Below are 20,922 nucleotides of genomic sequence, written 5' to 3'. Positions count from 1 at the left end.
TAACTTTGGGTTCTCCAAGTAATCTTCAAACTTATCAACGTAGGGCTCTACCAGCGTACAATCCATTCTGTTGTTGAGATCTATTTCATCATCCCAACATTGACAGGTGCACTTATATTGAAGTGTGTGGATTCCCCTGTCTGGACCATGACTGACTTTCACCTTATAATAGTTACTAACTTAAATAACTATCCTCTTTTTCAATCGGTGCTCAAAGTTTGGGTAGGGCATAACTACCTTGACCTCTCGAGCCCAAGCTTTGCACATCAGTGCAATGCTTAGTCTGGACTCTTTGTCCAGCCTTGGGATGATCTTGTTTCCAACTAGATCATGGCTTTTTCTCACTTCAAAGGCGTTTGGAACAACCTTCCCTTCTAGATCGAGTATGACGTGATGATGTACTAACAACACCACGATGGGAGAGATTTAATCTTCAAGCTATTTATATGGTAGTGATAGAGGAGGCGTTGTGGTGACCGGTAAGATGATCAAGGTTATGGTAGAATTGAAGAGAAATGAAAGATAAATTATGGTTGGTGGTGTGGTTGTCTTGTTATGGTGCTTAGTGGTGGCTAGTAGGTGTTGGAGGTTTTGATAGATATAAAAGGAGAAAGCTAGGAAGGAATAAGAGAAAGAAGTTCAAGAGGGTGGAAGTAATAAGAGAAAGAAGTTCAAGAGGGTGGTTTTGTTGGGTGGTGTTGAAATGGTTGGAATGCTTTTTTTTTATTATTATTAATTTTTTTTTTAATTATAAATAAAACAAGGAAAATGCTCCATTTGAACCATAACGTCTCACATGTCGATTCGACTTAAGTTAGCAAGCAAAATTTCCTGGTAGTGAGATGGAAGGATAAAGAAATTCTCATCCCTAAATTGGGGATTTGGAGCTAGTGAGACTGACTCCACAATCTCATAGTTTTAGATACAATTCTTACCATTAAACTGAATATTATTTATTAATTATACAAGCTGGTTATATTATAAAAAGGAGAAAAAAAAAGATTAAAATACATTAATTCCCATATTTTAAATTGTTTTTTACAAACCGCCACATTAATTTTGTTCAAAGCTAATAAATTACTAAAATCCCAAGAGTCAAAACGTAATCTCTCGTGAAACGAACAAAATATAATTTTACCATAAATAACAAGGCACAAAACAATCCAATTTAGTACAGTAAGTTGAAAACAGTCATAATAACTCCCAATTACACAACATAACTACCATTTTCTCTGTGTTCAAACCCACGACGCAATCCCCCCTCCATCAGCATCATCGTAATCAATCATTCAAAACAGCAACCAGCTTCACCTTCAAGCCACCGCTGCTCACAGAAATGAAGTTACAAGAATGATGAAAGCACCAATTTATTCCTTGCTTTTGCCTATTCTTACAGACAAACAAGAAAAAGAAGCATAATTAGTTATCCAATTCAATTCAATTATCCTATAACTTTTGAATATTCTTTACTTTACTTTTCTGGCCTGCCTTTCTCTGTTCAATTCCCTTAACTAAAATCATAATCCAATAAAGTGTGCCATAAAAAGGGACTTTCATGTACTTGTTCTTATCTTCTTTCTACCATGAATTCCCCCTTTTCTGTAAGTTTCTCTATCTCTCTGAATATTCTAATTTCTTCCTTTCTCTATTTTTTTTGTTTTCTGAATTTTGGGTTTTCTTTGATTCATTTATTTATCCACTTGTTGGCGATTTCTAAAATAACTGTATTTACGAAGTTTGGCAAACCGCTGTGTATTTTTTATTTTTTTTGGTATAACTGAGCTCAGATTTTTTAACAAAAATTTTCCTCAATTTTTGCTGATTCTGCTCACTATATATATATTTTTTACATATTTTTCTCCCTTTTTTTTATGTAATTAATTTTTTTTTTTTTTTTTTTTTTTTTTTTTTTTTTTTTGTATCATACTACTATAATTTATCATTTTAATGGTTTTTTGTTTCAGAATTTTGCTTGTAGAACAATGCAAACCAGCTAGTATTTCTAAAAAAAATGTTTAAAATGAATACTACTATTATATTTTATTTCATTATTATATTTCTTTTTTTTTTTTAAATAACATTGTTATTTTTCTGATGGTTGTTTATGTAATTATGTTAATGTAAGTCCTTTTATGTTTTTCGTTTTTTTTTTTTTGATTTTTTAAATTACAGATTTCTGCAGACACAAAGAACAGATTATATTTGTACAAAGTCATCATAGGATTGTCTCTAATATGTTTAACTTACTTCATTGGAAGTGCTTTAATTGCAGAGGATTACAGAGAAGTAAGTATCTTCTTTACCACGAATAATTGATTCCATATTTGCATTCAATGTATTAGCAATTTGCAATTTGTCATGAAGTGATCGAAGTTACAAAGTAATTTTTTTCACTATAAGAAATTGTGTAATTTGTATGCTTTTTAAAGTTGAGTATATACCATAAAGTCTATGATGGTACCATAAGTCATTAAGTTATACAATCCCGGTGTAGTGTAGACCGGGCCAGATTGAAAACCGGAATTTTCATAATCACGACTCCTAGACTAGACCAATTATGCTTGGACTTTGGATTTGGGACTTGTGAGTTGTTTGAAATATTAGTATGATAATTGTTGCTAATATTGTGGTTTTAGACTTGTAGTCCATGATTAATCTTTTATGAAGAGTTTTAATTGTCTCTCATAGACTTCCTTGGTGTATATCAGCATAGACTATTGATTGAATTGTAAATTCTGTATAGTTTGAAGCTGCATAATTTTATATTTACTTATAGCCTTTGTGATTAAACTGGTAATGGTTTAATCACTCATTGCAGAGAATATCAAGATGGCCAATGGAAGTGATGGGCACTGCACATAGTTCGAAATCTAGTTTCTGCAGGGTTAGTTGATCGATTGTTTAACTTTTAGCAAGTTGAATCTTTAAAAGTTATTGTTATTGACGTAGTTCGTTTTCTTAGAACCGATGTAGGCCTCCAGGAAGTGAGGCATTACCTGAGGGAGTTGTTGTCCAAACATCCAACTTGGAATTGCGACCATTATGGGATTCCGTCTTAGTCAAGGTATGCAATTTCAATTACTTCTTACTGTCTTAGGCTCTAACTTTGGTGCGTGCTGTTTCAAAAAAAAAAAAACTATGTTGCGTGTACAGTTACCTCTGATTTATGTTAATCTTGGTCTAACAACTGTCTGTTTGACCTGAGAAAGTCATGATCATCTAGTTATTATTTGCTAACTTAAGTCCCATATTGTCAAAGTGTTTGAACTGACCTTAAGACTATCTTATTGAACTAAAAGATATCGTCGTATACTATTTGATGTTTCATCTTAGTGTGCTAAACTGCATGATACGGTTATTTCAGGAGAAGCTGAAGCCTTCTTTGAACTTGTTGGCAATTGCAGTGGGAGTAAAGAAAAAGAAGATAGTACATAAAATAGTTGAGAAGGTAAATGCTTATGCTCTGGCCTCTGTTTATGTTTCTGCTACTTGCTGTTTGTTGTGCTCCTCTTTAATGCTTATTATACCCGTCCAGTTTCTTTCCAACGGTTTTGTCATAATGCTCTTTCATTATGATGGCATTGTGGATCAATGGAGTGATTTTAAGTGGAATAATGAAGTGATACATGTTTCTGCTAAGAACCAAACAAAATGGTAACTTTTGATCAATAAATTTTTTTTTGCTGGTGTATGCTATGTTCTGAAAGTTTGAGACAGGCCTCTATTTGCATTTATCGTTGTGCTGTAGGTGGTTTGCCAAGCGTTTTTTGCATCCAGATATTGTGGCAGAGTATGACTATATTTTCCTTTGGGATGAGGACCTTGATGTAGCAAATTTCAATCCACAAAGGTAATCTTAACTTTTTTTATGTATCCTGCTTTTGTTTTATTGCAGAACATTAGAACATATGATATCCTTTTGAACTGATATCTCTAAATTATACTCCGTATAAGTTTTGTTGGTGAGAATATTTTTCTAAAAGAAAGCATGTAGAACATAGGAGTCTTTTCCCTTAGAATGTTTTATGTAGGATCCAAGCAGGCTATAAACGCGTAAAAGTGGTAGTAGAAGTTACTAAGTTCTTTTAGCCATAAGTTTCCTTAGAATTGCTAAGCTGATCATAGGCGCCATAAGGCTGTGAGACATCTATGAGATGGTATTTCTGATCAAAGTTTCCCTTCATTTTCAAATGTTAGGGGAGCTTGGCAAGAGAGGAGAGGGGGGTGGGGGGGGGGGGGGTTGCAGAAGCAGAAAAGAGTTGAGTTTCATCTGCGAGAGCTACTGAATACCTATTGCAGTTTGATCTTTTTCGGCCAAATGGCTGGTCTTAATACTGGTTACTGAGATGTTGGACCAAGTTTAATTAGGTAAATAAGTGTTTGCAAATTTATTGCAGGTACATCAACATTATAAAAAGTGAAGGACTAGAGATATCACAACCAGCACTTGATCCTGTTAAATCAGTGGTTCATCAATCTATTACTGCTCGCAGGAAGAATGAAAGATTGCACAGGTAGGTTATGTAGCATGTTTGTAGAAAAGTTCTCATTCTCATTAATCTGATCTGTCGAAAGTTTTTAATCATTACTACTGTCATGAATATACCAATATTTTTGATTAAATTCTCTGCATTTTTATATCAACACATCTTGTTAAACAATTTACATCTGTTTAGTCATAAAGCTTTAAGCTTTGGATTGTATCTTAGCTTGTGTCTGCAAGTTTGGTTCAAATTGTAAGAGGCCAATGAGCCACATTGGTATTAAAGTGAGGATCCATTTGCCACTTCAATGTAAATGTTGTTATTCTTGTCAACAACTCTGTAAATATAAACTAGTGTGTGGCTCGGGTGTTGCACTGGTTTGCTACTTTAATTAAACCTTGTGATTGTATGTATTTTATATTTATGGTGTTTTTTTTTTTTTTCCCCTTTTTAATGAGACCTTGTGATTTTTATATACATTTTTTTTCATGTTTATAACATGGTTGATGATTGGCTTAGATGGTTAGTATCTTTTTTATAAGAGGTTAGGTGTTCAACTGTTCATAGACGTTCTTAGGAATGCCTTTTAATATATTAGTAAAGATTGCAGCACTAGAACCTACTACCTCCGTTTTTTTTAGCTGACACGTTTTGACTTTAGCACTATTCAAATACTCCCCTTTGACCACGTTTTTGTTGGAGACAGCGGAAGTATAATGGGTATAAGGATCGGAAATATAAGATATATATATATATATATATATATATATATATATATATATATATATATATATATATATATACGGGGAGGTTCCGCTGAAAACAGGGCTTATGGTGAAAACTAAAAACAGAAAATCTCAACCATCCATTGTTACTAACAAGATCTAACGGTTTAAAAAAAAAATTAAATAACGTAGAGTCACTATATATAAAAATAACGTAACTGTATACAAAAATAGGGTAACTATATCAATTTTTACAACATTTGTCACTATATACAAAAATAGGGTAACTATACCAATTTTGATCCTATTCATAGAAGTCACTATATACAAAAGTAGGGTAACTATATCAATTTTGACCACATTTACATATAGGTCGCTATATACAAAGATAAAATAACTATATTAATTATAGCTTGCAATATTGCTGAAAATCCAGCAAGATTGATATATACAAAAATAAGGTGACTGAAACAAAATTTACAACATTTCCATAATACTAAGGTCATTATATACGAAAATAAGGTAACTATATATAAACTTTTGGTAATTAAATCAATTTGACACCATTTACCCAGAGGTCACTAAATATAAAAATAAAGGGTATTAAAAAAGTCTATATAGGATTCGAACCTACATCCCGTGATTACACGGTGCTCGACCAATTGAGCTAATAGGCTTTCAACATGCCAAAAACTAGAGGCTTAAAACCAACACAGATTTTAAATTTATGTTTGAGATTTTACAATAACCTTTCACACACACACAAAAAAAAGAAAAAAAAAATTACAAAATTTATAACTAGTTAACTACTGCAAATTAGTTTTCCATATACTTCGTTCAAAGTTTTATGGAATACATTGTATGTTGAAGGCTTTCCCAGAATATTGTGACTTGTCAGTGTCAACTTTCAATTTCCTTCTTTCTTCTCTGAAAATTTGGGGAATTACAGAATTAGGCAAGTAGTAGAAGCAACATCTTCATTCTGCTTCATTGCTGAGACGAAAACTGAAAGATGAAGTTTCAAGCTCTGCGTCTTAATGGCGGTACTTCTCTTTTTCCCATAATTTCCTACGGCCGATTTAGAGGGAACGATTAAGCCCCAAACCTAGACCACCACCACCACCGAAACCCCCAAACCCAGACCACCGACACCACCGAAACCCCAAACCCAGACCACCACCACCACCGACACCACCAAAACCCCCAAATCTAGACCAACACAACCACCGACACCCACCAAAAATACCGAATCCACCCACAAACCAAGCGAAACCACCCAAAACCCACCGAAAATCACCGAAACCACCAACACCACCACAACCATCAACACCACCAAAACCCCCAAACCTAGACCACCACCACCACCGACACCACCAATTTGCTAATAATATCAAACAATTGACATTCTATAGCTAAATAATCCAGTATATAAAAATTTAAAAAAAAAAAAAAACAGCAAAAATGCAAAAATTAAAGCCTAAATTCGCAATTTATTATCAAAATTCAGTTACAATACAACAAAATTGCATATAATTCACGACAATTACACATAGAATCAGAAGGAAAACAACAATTGAAGATCAAATCAAGTTCAAACCTAAAAAACACGATTAAAAAACCAAAAACCAAAAAAAAAAAAACATAATCAGATCGAACCTCCAAAAATACCTAAGCCGCTTCAACGGAGAATTCAGAGTATGCTTCCGCCGCGTTTAGAGAGAGAACGAAGAGAGAGAAACACACAGTAGAGAGAGAAAACAGAGAACTTGGTTGAAGAGAGAGAAAGTAGGAAAGAGAACAGAGAGGAGAGAGAAAATAACGTGTGAATTAAAAGATTAAAGATGTCTGAAAATAAGGGAAAAAAATCTCAGCCATAAGATATGATGTACGGCCCAGATTAACTGTTTTCAGTTTTTACTTTACCACTTGTTTTCACATGATCCAACTCCTATATATATATATATATATATATATATATATGAAATAAGCAGAGCTGTAGCACCTACTTTATTTAATAAAATAATAGAGATTGATTTAGAGTATTAAAGATATTATATTATGTTGTTATTCATTCTTATATATTACCTTAAATGAAAAATTATTACAACTTTTATAGAGTGTTACAAACTAAAATAAGAGAGTTGATAAATCAATATTATTGTAAGCATTAAAAAGAAATAACCTTTTACTATTTTATTTTAAGATTCCCCTTTAATTTCTATTCTATTGCAAATTAATCTCACAGTTTTGTGCTTTATACTTAATGAAAAATATAGTCATGTGTGATTTTGTTAGATTTGTCATGATATATATTTTCAAAATATCAAATTTTCATAATTTTTGTTTATTGGTAATTAAAGATATGAATGGTTGAAGTTGTGCATTGGCAAAGGTGACTATAAAAACGTGTCAACAAAAAAGAAACGGAGGAAGTATATTTTTACTGGACTGTATGCACATGCTATTCATTGCCCTTTTAATCTAATTTCCCTTTATTTTATTTGCTTTTATGCCATATATATTTCCAAAAGCTCTTGTTCCCCATCTATTCTACCTAAATAGTATATATTATATTCCCTATACAACAACAACAACAACAACAAATCCTTAGTCCCAAAATGATTATTAAATTCCCTATAATTTTCAAAAAATTTAGCCTCTAATTTTAGCTAGTCTATCATTTTTAGAGTATTTGCAGCAAGTGTAATACCTTTCAAATCCACAGAGTTTGTGAAGCTTTATTTACATTCTTTTCATGTTTCAATGTAAAATAGTTAATACAATTACCTAAGCTGAAAAAACCTTTTTCCATTTGTCAATACATTTCTAGAGGTTGAGCTCCATTATAAAGGAAACCTGTAATAGACTGTGGCGAGGTAGTTGGATATGTTATCCAGTGGCAATGCTTTCCATATCAAGTGATGCTGAGAAGGTTCTCTTAATCTCATCATCCAAAGGCCTAAAAAGAAATTTATCTTCCATTAAAAAAAGTTTGTGAGGAATGGGTTTCTTCCACTGCAGGGGCCTATCAGGTTTTATCATGCTGCAATTCAATCACTATAATATGAGCTCTCTTCTTTTCATAGAAAGTTTCATCTTGTTCCCTTTTGGTATCTCCAAATCGATTTCAATTTTCACAGCTTTGCCTTGTTGTAACAGGGTTCATACTGTTGTTTTGGCCTTTTGGGCTAGTCCACATTAGAGTAGATACCATTTGTTTGGTTGAAGATTATTGCGAAATGAATGCCATTTTCCTTTGACTAGAAAGTGTATAAACTACCGGTTTGATTTATTAGAGCAGTCGTACTGCATTTGTGTTTCTTTAAAGTCACAACACCCCTGGAAATTTGGTTTATCGGTGGGGAGATAGACAAACTTTCTCTGCGCTACATACCTGTCCTTTCTGCCTCAGTGCCTCCACTTCTATAACACCAATTCCCTGATCCAACAATCTATATAGTTAATATTAGTGGGAATTGTAGAGCACAATGAAGTTTGCATTCTGAATCAAATGTGATTAAAATAAGTAGAAATAGAGGAAAACAGAAGTTATGCAATACCCAAAAAAAAAAAGCTAAGAAAATTGTTGGCAAAAAAAAAAAAAAAATAGAAGGGAGGTGAAAAAGTAGATTTTTTTTTTTTTTTTTTTTTTTTTTGGTTTGTAATTTTTCAACATGTAGCCAACTTTTACACCAATGTGGCAGATGGGTGCTAATGTTTTTACCAGTTTGCCTCATTGGTCAAGTGTAAAAATAAGGATGATGTGCATTATGCTTAGATTGGAGATCCTCCGCCCTTTCTTCCTGGGTGCATATGATTTTCAAGCTATTGAGTCTAAATATTTTTCCTTTGTGAGCAGGAGATATTACAAATCAAAAGGAAGTGGAAGGTGTGACGATAACAGCACAGCTCCGCCATGCACAGGGTAAGCATATTGGATTATGCAATTTGGCTGGTATGAATGCAACTATTAGTATCAATTTGTAGTGTTATATCAAAAAGGCATTGCTTTCGCATTATTGATGAGAAAGTGCTGAGATCTTTTACTAAGTTTATTATTTTGAAATTGCTGATGCAGCTGGGTGGAAATGATGGCACCAGCCTTCTCAAAAGCAGCTTGGCAATGTGTATGGTACATGGTCCAGGTATGCTTTCTGCTGGAATAGCAAATTTCTGCTTGGGGGAATTAGCAAATTTCTGCTTGATACAATATATTAGCTAAGATTGTACTCCCTCCGTGTTTTAATAAATGAAACGTTTTCCTTATGCACGTATGCCAATGTAAAATTTGACTGAAAATATCTTTAATTATTAATAAGTAAAAATTATAACAATTGAATATTAATAAACTATTTATTGAGACGATTCCAACAAGTACCTACATGACTATATTTATATTTATGTATAAATCACAAATATTAGTCAAAGTGAAGTAGATGAATAGTGCAAAAAGTCAAAATGTTTCATCTATATAAACACGGAGGGAGTAGTTATGTAACAAAAAATTCATCTAAATCAAGATGCTTAAAAAATATCATATCATTTGTGCTTTTAGATTCGTTGTGGGAGTAACTCTTTATGGTAAATATTAAGCACTTTCTTGCATTAAATTAAAATATATATATATATATATATATATATATATATATATATATATATATATATATATATATATTACTAGCTTACCATTGGAGAGCTAAAAGGGCAAGTAGTTTGCACAATGTTGTATCTTCAACGACCTACCTACATGATTGAAAGAATATAAATACAAGCTTCATTTGACGTTTGACACATGCACTTCAAAGTTTAATTTTTTTTTTTTTTTTTTTTCCTTTGCTAGTTTTAAATTGTAGCTTGAAAATTATTATGTTGCAATCCAAGTTTCAATAATAAATACTTTGTAGCTTATCGTTGGAGTTGCTTTAATCATACTTTTGAACACAATATTGCTTCTCTTGTAAGAATTAAATTTGTGATTCACAATATAAAAATGAGGTGATTAAATCTTTAGGTGGCAGGGTTGTTTTAATACCCCATCTAGTTTATTTCTTGTAATGAACTCAAATGTAACTTTTATACCATGCAGAATGATCTGATACATGCTTGGGGCTTGGATAGACAGCTTGGTTATTGTGCACAGGTAGCCAATATTCTCTTTCACCCATACCTGCTCCCATTTGGCAGTTTTCTTTTCAGTTTTTACTCAATTTCCACTGTCGCTTGCTTGCTGATTATATTGGGTACAAATGTCAGGGTGATAGAACGAAGAAAGTTGGTGTTGTGGATTCTGAGTACATTGTTCATCTTGGACTTCCCACACTTGGTGTCCTGGAAAGAATCAAGGTGCATACTCTGTTTATTATTGTTTGCTGTTATTGCAATTATTGCAAATATGAAGCAACATTCGGCAATTTTGCTGCTTCTAACTGCAGTTTGTCTTCATTTTAGAGTAATGAGATTACTAGCGTATGTTTATGCTTTGATTTTTATCAGTTACTAAACTAAATGGCATAACATTGCTCACTTGGATCTATCTCTTTTTCTTGCACTGGCCAAATATACCCGATATATTTTACTATCAATTGTTCAACCAATTTCACTTTTATGTTACATCAATTTATGCCACTTGTAAGTTAACATTTCTGTATGCATCTTCAATATTTTTTTTTTCTATGCACAACAAAAAGTATTACTAAAAATATATAATTGCATACAAAATTGTTCCACTATTTGAAGATCTTTTCAAGAATTTAATAATAATATATATTTCCTTATAATAATTTAATTGCATTTCTATGCCTATTTGCTTGCCCATTTGTACTTCTGGATGACATAGACGTTCTTGACTCGTACTTTTATAAATCACTACTTGGATTGTTTAACATTGTTCTTTTTAATTTATTTAAATACTCTCTCCATCTTTTGATTAGTAGCACCACTTTGACGGGCACATGATTGTATGCATCGACAATTTACATTTAGTGGCTATTGAATCTTCATGGTAATGCTCTCGTTTTGCTGATCAAAGCCACCCTTCTCACAATCGGGTCATCTTTTTGATTTGCAGGAATCATCTGAGACCCTAAGAGTTGATAATAGACCTGCTGTAAGTTTTAGATCTTGTATTCTCATCATCTCATTCTGTCAAGTACATTTAATGGATTCTATTAAATTGTTTGCTAATTATGTCCGAGCATCATTTTGATCTTTTAATAACAGTCTTTGTAGTTTTCATTTCTTGAATTAGAATTTCTTTGCTGTTTGACCTGTTAAAAGTAGAAGTACTCCATTGATAAAATTTTCTAAATCAGATTCCCATTGTAACTAGAAAAAGATTTTCCCGATATTTCTCACGTGATGTATATCGTAATACAGAGATTGTTCATAAATTGTAGGTGAGGAAACAGTCATTCATCGAAATGCAGGTGTTCAGTCAAAGATGGAATGATGCAGTGAAGAATTCCAAGTGTTGGATTGATATATACAAACAAACTGATCAGCAAAGCAACTGATTAATCAATTTTGAGTTACATACTGGTCATACAATGACAGCCATACAAATCTACAAATGTATATGTGTAGTTGTGCAGAACAATCAAGCATACCTTGGTCTTTACCGTTGCAAGATTATACATACTTTTATTGTGCCATCCTTTCTCAGGCCGTGCGTTATTTACATACATATAATCGGCCTTGTATATTAGAATCTAAATGGTCTACAGAGTTTAGGCGCTTGGCATCTAGGAATCCTTTTGTAAGCCAAGCTTATTTATGATTCTTTATTGATTTCAAAGATGTAAATCATATTTTCCATGTATGAAAGAGAGAATGTTTTCTTGCAACTTCAGACAATAAGTGTTTCCCTCCTACGCAAGAACATAGTTTTGATTAGACTAGAGCTAACAAGTTCAAGTAAGATAAGATATGGATTGATTAGTTTGGCTAAGATATGATATTAGTTAATAAGTTTAAATAAGATAAGTTCAAATAAACTAAGATAATAGCTATAATAGTCATTGCATTGGTGATATGAACATTAACATATTATAATAGTCGGGCTAACTCTAAATAACCCGTGCAACGACTATATATAATCTTTTCACCTGGTTGCATGGGTGAAGACACTGTCCATCCAAGGCCAGCTCCTCCCAGCTTGTTTGCTTTTGCCATGATCCATCGATCTTGAGAATGATGCACGTCTCCTGTACCATAATGTCATTGACCTGACAATGTTCCTTTCCTATACTAGCTTGAATAAAACCTGGTGGTGTGCCATGACCACCTTCGAGAATGGTTAGAGTTCCCAATCTTAGTAAAAGCCTGGAGATGTTGCTTTGCTACACCATATATACTTCGTATTACTTAGTAGCAAAACTCCCAATAGTCCTATCAAAGATCTAAAAAGCCTCATTTATTAAGCATATCACCAGCATTTCCCACATTTAGGCTCTGTTTGTATTAACGGAAAACATTGTTATGGAAAAATTATCTTTAAGAGAAAATACAATTTATGTAATACTAGTTTTCTTTTTTTGTTTGCCATAACTTAGTTTCTCTAAACAAAGTACATGGTAATACGTAGTACACTCTTAAAAGAAACGTTGAACAAATATACTACGTATACTAAGTTCATTCAAGCATTTGTTGTAAACTCTGAATGAAGCTACTGATGTAAGAGTCTTCTAAATCATCCTTTAAAATGAATTCTCTCCATTTAGCATGGTTGGCCTTAACTTCTGCAGCAACTTCACTACCTTCATCCATCACCATGGATACCGCTTTATAAACGGCCTCCTTAGTGAATAAACCATCATCCTCTCTTGGCTCGACTTCGACTCCTATCTTCAACTCTAAACTCATTTGTCTCGCATATATAAACTGGTCGACTGCTTGAGGCATCAACACCACTTGACATTGGCTTCCCATGGCTTCGGATAGAGACCCGATCCCACAGTGAGTTACGAAACATCCCACCGAAGGATGCTGCAAGATCAATTGTTGTTGCACCCAACCACCATGTATGATTCCCCTTCCTCTTATTCTGTCCTCGAATCCAATTGGAAAAGCTGACTCTACTGTCTCGGAATCCTTAGGAGGTTTCAAGGCCGCCAGAAATGGCTTGCCTGCAGGACATTGATTTATACCACAATTATATTTCAAGCAGTGAATCTTGTGTGTGTAGCCACATTAATAGTGTTTGATCTGTGCACCCGGTAAAATAGAAAATGGCGAAAAGAACATATTAGTTTTTGAAAAATAACATACCTGTATTTGACAAAAGAACATGTTTGTGTTTGACAAAGAACATGACATTACAAAGAATATAAAGTCTTTACAAAAAGAACCTGATAATACATTAAAGAACATGTTATTTTTAATGGTTACTCGGCTCAGGTGGTTGAATTTAATATTTTTTTTTTATGTACATACATTAAAAAAACATATTATATAATGTAAAGAATATATAGTTCAAACTCAAAGAACATAATGATCAAACTCAAAGAACATATTATGCTCGCATTCTTTATAAATGTCTATAATGTTCTTTTTTTTCGCCCATGTTCCTTAAAATATGCATAATGTTCTTTTTGGGTGCACCCGGGTGTACCATAAAATTTTCAGTTTATAAGAGTAATTGATATATATATATAGGTAGGTAGAGTAATCTATATTTATTTGTATGAATAAACTCATTTACTCATAAAAGTAACCATTTTGTCCATGAAAGTAACCCAAATTTAATATACGAGTAATATCTAGCAATAAAAGTAACCCTTATACTTTTGTTTTTAACTAATGAAAGAAGAATTCCACTTATTTAATAGAGTAACCCTATTTTCTCATTTATATAATCCACATACGTCAAGATAGCCCCATTTGCTCATTAACGTAACCCCTTTTTATAAATTAATCTCTACTATATAATTAAAATTACATAAATATCCTTATTCAATTATTATTAAACACTAAATTAGATTGGGGCATTTTAGACAATTATTTATCCTATAACTTTTACAGTATTAAAAATAAATAAATAAATAAATAATAAAAAAAAAAACCAATAACATTAAATTGTTGACAATCAAAATTTAAAAACTTTACTGGTAGTATAAACACAATTGGTAAAGTTAAATTTAATAGTCTACAACTAATTTGTTAATCAATCAAAATCATTGGCATTAATTTTCCAAAAATAAAACATAATTAGTGATCAAAATAACTATGTTAATCAAATTTAAATTTAACAAGATATACTAAATTAAAACGATTGTCATTGATATGTCAATCAATCAAAGCACAATTAATAATTTTGATACTAAATATAATGTGATTGATAAATTAATATTTTGCACATTGTACTACTATATATGATCACAATTCTCTCTCCATCTAAAACACTCAAAAAAAATCTTTCTCTAGCTGTTACTAACTTACTACGTGTATATCTTTAATACGTACTATATGTCTATATGTATATCTTATCTGCCACACCGCGTGGCCAATTATTATAAGGGCTACTTATTCGGTTAGGGGTTATTCACTCGATCAGGGGTTACTAACTCAATTAAGGGTTACTAAGTCAGTTAGGGGTTACTCACTCGATCAGGAGTTACTCGATCAATCAGGGATTACTCATCGATTAGGGGGTTACTTAATGTGTGTGACCACACGGGGTGGCCAAAAGCACACAAAAGTTATTGTTACTTTACAGTGCATTGAGCATTAATATCAGTGGTGGTTAATAAATAAATTTTTTTTTTTATGTATAATTGCAATCTAGTAATTACTATACAATTGATAGCTCCTTTTCATTTATCACTTCATTTTAAATTTTGAACATAATTCTTTTCTATCCCATTGTTATAGATTATATAAACAATTTTCTTAATTTTTTAATCATTCATTTATGATGAAATGTTGGAAGTATTTATTCATTGGTTATGATACTTTTAAAAAATTGGTTTTTTTTTTCTTTTTTTAATTTTTAAATAAGCTTTTAATAATAAGCTATGATATTAAAAATAGATTTCATGATGTTGACCAGCATCCATTATAATAGATTAGGCATGTACGCATTGCGTGTCAAAACACACTAGTTACTTTATATGTGAAGTTATCACACTGTGTTGCTAGCCATATATAAGAATTTTTGTATTTCAAGATGTATTGCAATAGAATGTAAATTAGAGTGTCAAATAAATTAGTCATGAAAAATTATGTTGCCTAACATATAGCCGATTGTTAGAAAAAAATTAAAATAAATAAATAAATAAATTCGCGTAATATCAATAATTAATGTAAAATCTTTTTTCCAAAAAATGCAGTGAACATGTTAAAATATTTTTTGAAAAAAACTAAAAACAATTCTAGGATTGATGTGTGAGTCTCCAAAAATGCAATTTTTTTTAATTCATATATTGAAATATTTTAATTATAATAATACACCTCGTTGCATTGAAAAGTATGCAAAATAAAAAATGGAACAAATATTTAGGGTAATTTTTATTGTAAAATACCTATTAATAAATTTTATTGTAAAATCGGTTGTACCATAAAACCAGTTATTATATAAGCATGTTTTTTCATTTGTGCGAATTTTTGCTCATCTGCTTAAAATGAGCAATTTTATTTATTTATTTTTTTTTGCTCATTTGCACGTAATAATAGGGGTGAGCAAAAAATCAGGGTACTCTGAATCGGAACCGGAACTTGTTAGGAACAGCAGGTTCCGAAATCAGAACATGTATAATAGGTTCCAGTTCCAGGTAGCAAAATGGAGAACTTGTTGCAACATGTTCCGGTTTAGGTTCTCAATATTTTGGAACCAGAACCTGTAGAGTACCCTGTAACCTGATAAAAACATCACTTAATTTTAAATTATACACCAATTCTAACTTATTTTTTAAACAATAAATATCAAAATTACAATTATAAATATATGTACTAAATTTGTTAGACAACTACTATTAGTTGTTTTATTTGCGAGTTGTAAACATTATAAATTAATGACCAACCAGTTTTTTATTTAAAAAATTCTGCAAAAAACTTAGTAAGTATATTACAAGAGAGAGTACCCTTCTAGTTCCCAATTTCCAAGAAGGTTCTGATTCCCATTTTGAGGAACTTGCTACAACAGATTCCGATTTCGGTTCTAGAAATTTTAACAGGGTTCTCTATTATGCTCACTCCTACGTATAACATATTCTTTTGTTCATTTTCTTGAAATAAGTTAATTTTTGTTTGCTCATTCTACTAAACGAGCAACTAATTATTTTTAAAAACTTTATATACCATGAATCATTCTCTATCTCCCCTTTTATCATCATTGTTAATAATACTTATTTTCTCTCTTTAACTATATAGGATTAGCTTCATATGCACGCAATGCGTGCACTAATTTTAGAAATTAATTAATATTCTATTTATTTAATTTTGTCTGTCATATACATTAAGAGAAAAAAATGTTAACCAACTCTAATTAAAAATTAGATGAAAAAAACATAATTTAGAGAGACATTATAACTTCTAATTTCTATTGCACAAGATCATTAATTGTCTTTCTTTTTTTTTATTAAGCGTTCCAGTATCGAGTTAAGTAAGGTTTGACAATCTTGTAGTATTTTCATTTGCCTAATTTGTTTTTCCTTAGTCAATCAATTATGATTATCAATAGTATAATTTCTCAAATTATGTCAAGGTATCATATACTTTTTTGATGCAACCATTTTAAGCGTTTATTTTAAATACTAAAAAATAAAGTGAAAGAGAGTATTGTTGGTAGTTCAAATTTCACTCCCCTCCCCTTCACTTTTATAATTTCTATTATATAATCCGAGGGGGGAGTGAAAAAGTTGGTGTCCAACTTTTAAATTGCCAATACAATATTCAACCTAAAAATTTCAATTTACAAATATAATAAACATGAGTAAACATATTGCATTATTCCAAAAATAAATTTTTTGTACATGGGAATAAAATTAAATAAAGTACTACTAATATTACCCATGTAAGGGAATATTAACCTATATGCAATTAAGAAGATATTTCATTAAATATTATACAAGGCCTCAAAAAATTAAATCATCAATTAATACACAATACTAAAATAGATAGTAGAAATGATACATGTCACTTTCTGATGTTGTTTTTACCCACAAAAAACCATTTCAAAAAAAGAAAAATGTTCCTACTTATTTTTCTTTCTATTTTCTTTTATTGACTTTATAGATTATTTGAGTAATAAAAAATACTCCGCACGTACTAATATTAATAGTATTACCTTCTTGTTGTGTCTCTTGATTTTCCAATGCATATTACCGTGTTTCAATGCAAAAAAAAAAAAATAAATAAAATAAAAATAAAATAAAAATAAAAAAACCACATGTACGCAATCTGAAATTCAATCTCAATCATCCATAATATGAAAACGAATGGTGTAAGATGGGTTCTCATCTTTATCTTTAGAAAGATTCTCATTTAAGTTATATATATACATATATATATATATATATATATATAATGTCAATTAAAATTTACTTAAACAACATGTCAGTCAAAGTTTAAAAAAACGAAGGGAGTATTTGATTTAGAACTAAAATGAAGTAACTTAATGTTCTACTGTATCCGAGTGTCAAAGATCTGCCAAGAATAATCAAGTTAAAATAATGAGTTCGAATAACATGCGTTTAATTTTTTATATTATTTTATTTGATACCAATCCGATTATAGTATAGGTTCATTTATGTGATCAATTCCCACCCTTCTCAAATCTCAATTCAATAAGCCACAAAGATTAAAATAGGAATATGAAATTCTTAGTATTGTTAACCGCGTTTTACATCAAAGACACCTTCCCGGAATCCCATTAACCCATTTATTAATAAATCAATAAAATCAAAAGTTATTCACCACATTAATTCCAAATAGAATATTCCTCTCTACGTCAGATTGACAGTCTTTGTCTCTTTGAACACGCTAGCATATTATTTATTGATTTCGTTGTTTTTTCGGTCAACATGATTAATTTAATTTGGTGGTCCTTTAACAGTGCTACTATCAAGTATCAACTTGCTTTTTTTTTTTTTTTTTTTCTTTTCGTCGATCTTCTTACTTTGGATGCGTCTACAACCAACTAATCAGCAACTAATCAACTAATATAATCCTAATTTCCATCTCTAATTACTACCTCTGTTACATCCTATCTCCATTTCTTTTTGGTTGACACGTTTCTTTAGTCACTTTTATCAACGTCAAAATTTAACTGTTAATATCTTTTATTATCGATAAACAAAACTTATAAAAAGTTGATATTTTGAAAATATATACCGTGACGAATCTAACAAGACCTCGCTTGACTATTTTTTTTCATTACGTATAAATCACAAAACACAGGCAAAGAAAAGTGTATGAATAATACTAAAGTCAGAACTTGTCAACTAAAATAAGCGGAGGTAGTAATATTTGCAACGATTAGACATTTTTTACTCATATTTTATGTCAAATCGTTACAAATAATATGTTACGGAGGTAATATTTATTCTAGCTGAAATCAATGTTCAAAGTTCATCTATTTTGATGGTGTAATATGAAAAAAAAACAAACATATTGAAAAGTGAGATTTTGCTAAATTTGTATGAACTTTTAATCTTAAAATATCAATTTTTTTGTTTATTATATTCACATTAGTTATTGATTTACCGTTCCACAAAGATATTAATCGTGAAACGTGTGAATTTGAAAGAGGCCGGCGTACCTCTCAATATGACAAGCAAACAAACTATCACTAGCTCAATGATAATGCAAGATACACATTCCCACTAGAATTTAACACTGACAGCATTGTAGATAAAAATAGATAAGTAAACACAACGCACCTGTAAGCTCTAGTCCAAGAAGAAGCTCTTGAAATTGGTTTATTTCCAGAACACATTCGCTCCCGAGTGCACAATATATAACACTAGCAGCACCAAAAACATTTAGCCAGTCGTCGAAACGCTCCTCGAGTTTCGACGACGGGGGTTTAGGAACCACAGGCCCTGCTAGAAGCACACGCTTACCTAGAATCTTCTCAACAAACTCACAGTAAAATCTTCCATCTCTTTACATGTCTTAGCTCCAATTGCATCACATTCTCGAAAAGATATACCGAATTGTTCACCTAGTGTCAGACCTTTTAATCCGAATTTCTTTGAACTTACACCCGCCATAATCTTGGACTCGTGGGCTCGCATCCAAAAGATTTCGGATGGAAGTTCCGGTAGTGTTTCTGCTTTATCGGCGGCCTCTTTCGTGGAAAATTGATTGTTGATGAAGGTGGCAAAGAGAGCGTATCTTGCTATATATCCAGTGATGTAGTGCACTGTTTTGAACCCATGTTTTCTGCCTAGTTCAGGCATCCAATAAGCGAAGTCATAAAAAACAAAGTCGGGCTTGAGTTGGGCTAGATGTGATTCGATAGTATCACGAGTCATGTCCATGGCAGTCATGATAAGGGGCGCAGCCGAGGTCGCATCGTTGGTTGTCTCGGCCCCGGGAGGAAGGCCATCGACGGGTGGAACATCGATGGGTATTAAAGTTAGTTGGTCTGGGTTGTGGTTTTGTAAAGCTAATTTTGATTGTGTTTTAGTTGGGAGGTAGTAGGAGACTTTGTGACCCCTTTCAGCTAGCTTGTTAGCTAATCGGAGGAACGAAGTAAGGTGGCCGAGAGCAAACCATGGATAAAAAGCTATGTTCAAAGCAATAGGGCCACTAATGTTAGCCATTTTCACTGAACAAAAAATTATTACAACACTAATTTCCTAATGCGATATGTTAGGCTCTATATTTGATTTTGGGAGTAATATTTGACTTTGCTTCCTTGAAATTGTGAGAGAAATTGTTGAGCTCATCGCCTCACCGTTGGCCACGTGTCAACAATTTTGTTTTTTATTTTTTTCTGCTGCCCACGTTAATTGAATGAGGCCATGTTAGTCCAAATAAATTACTGATTAATCTTTGTTGCAGAGATTTAACAAATTAACAAAGTTACGTTAGCTTGGAAGACACGTTCAAGGCACAATTCCCGTTTGTTTTTTTTGATGCAAACAATTCCCGTTTGTGCTGCTAAAGAATAAAGACTATTCTCTAATCTCTACAGTATTTTTATTTTTTATTTTATTTATTTTTGCAAGGGTAAGAAAAAAGAAAATATTAGGAACCCCTCCTCATGAGGAGAATTCCTAATGTATCAGAGGACTATTCTCTACAAGTATAATACTAATAGTCTATTACAACCATTTTATAGTTTGAAAATTTATTTAAGTTTGCTCCTCTCTCTTTATGGTATTTTCTTCATTTCTAAATCTAAATACTGTAACTAACTGTTTTACTACCTCCATTTTGTAATAATATCAACACTTTGACTTTTGCACTATTTATATGATTAACTTGACTATACATTTTACCAATAAATACAAAACATATGTTGCCATGTATATTATTTTTGGATTAGTCTTTAAATACATTTTCATTATATTAACCTTTTATACTTCTTATTAATATATAATTACAAATATTAATGGTCAAAGTTGTGCATTAGAATGTGTGTCGGTTAAAGTATTGTCAATTATTATGAAACAGAGGGAATAAAAATATATGCACCATGTTTAATACTTTGTATAGGTGAACTAAATTAAGTACTTTTGTTAATACACTATTAAAGTTTTATTTGTAGC

General features: G+C 31.7%; 1 protein-coding gene and 1 pseudogene across 1 annotated transcript; one reads left to right on the top strand and one right to left on the bottom strand.

The window, feature by feature from the left end:
• Positions 1–1,183: 1,183 nt before the first annotated feature.
• LOC110702946 lies at positions 1,184–12,051 on the top strand. Its single transcript, XM_021880705.1, has 14 exons — positions 1,184–1,601; positions 2,173–2,286; positions 2,819–2,884; positions 2,963–3,064; positions 3,365–3,448; positions 3,536–3,654; positions 3,749–3,850; positions 4,398–4,514; positions 9,069–9,134; positions 9,288–9,354; positions 10,296–10,349; positions 10,463–10,552; positions 11,277–11,315; positions 11,605–12,051. The coding sequence occupies exons 1-14, from the start codon at positions 1,584–1,586 to the stop codon at positions 11,719–11,721; spliced, it is 1,155 nt and encodes a 384-aa protein (XP_021736397.1). The 5' UTR covers positions 1,184–1,583; the 3' UTR covers positions 11,722–12,051.
• A 519-nt stretch (positions 12,052–12,570) lies between these two features.
• On the bottom strand, positions 12,571–20,593 carry LOC110702945 (annotated as a pseudogene).
• Positions 20,594–20,922: the final 329 nt, after the last annotated feature.

The sequence above is a fragment of the Chenopodium quinoa genome, unplaced genomic scaffold (genome assembly GCF_001683475.1).
Source record: "Chenopodium quinoa cultivar QQ74 unplaced genomic scaffold, ASM168347v1, whole genome shotgun sequence".
In the NCBI taxonomy this organism is placed as follows: Eukaryota; Viridiplantae; Streptophyta; class Magnoliopsida; order Caryophyllales; family Amaranthaceae; genus Chenopodium; species Chenopodium quinoa.
This window is presented reverse-complemented; position numbering and strand designations above follow the sequence as displayed.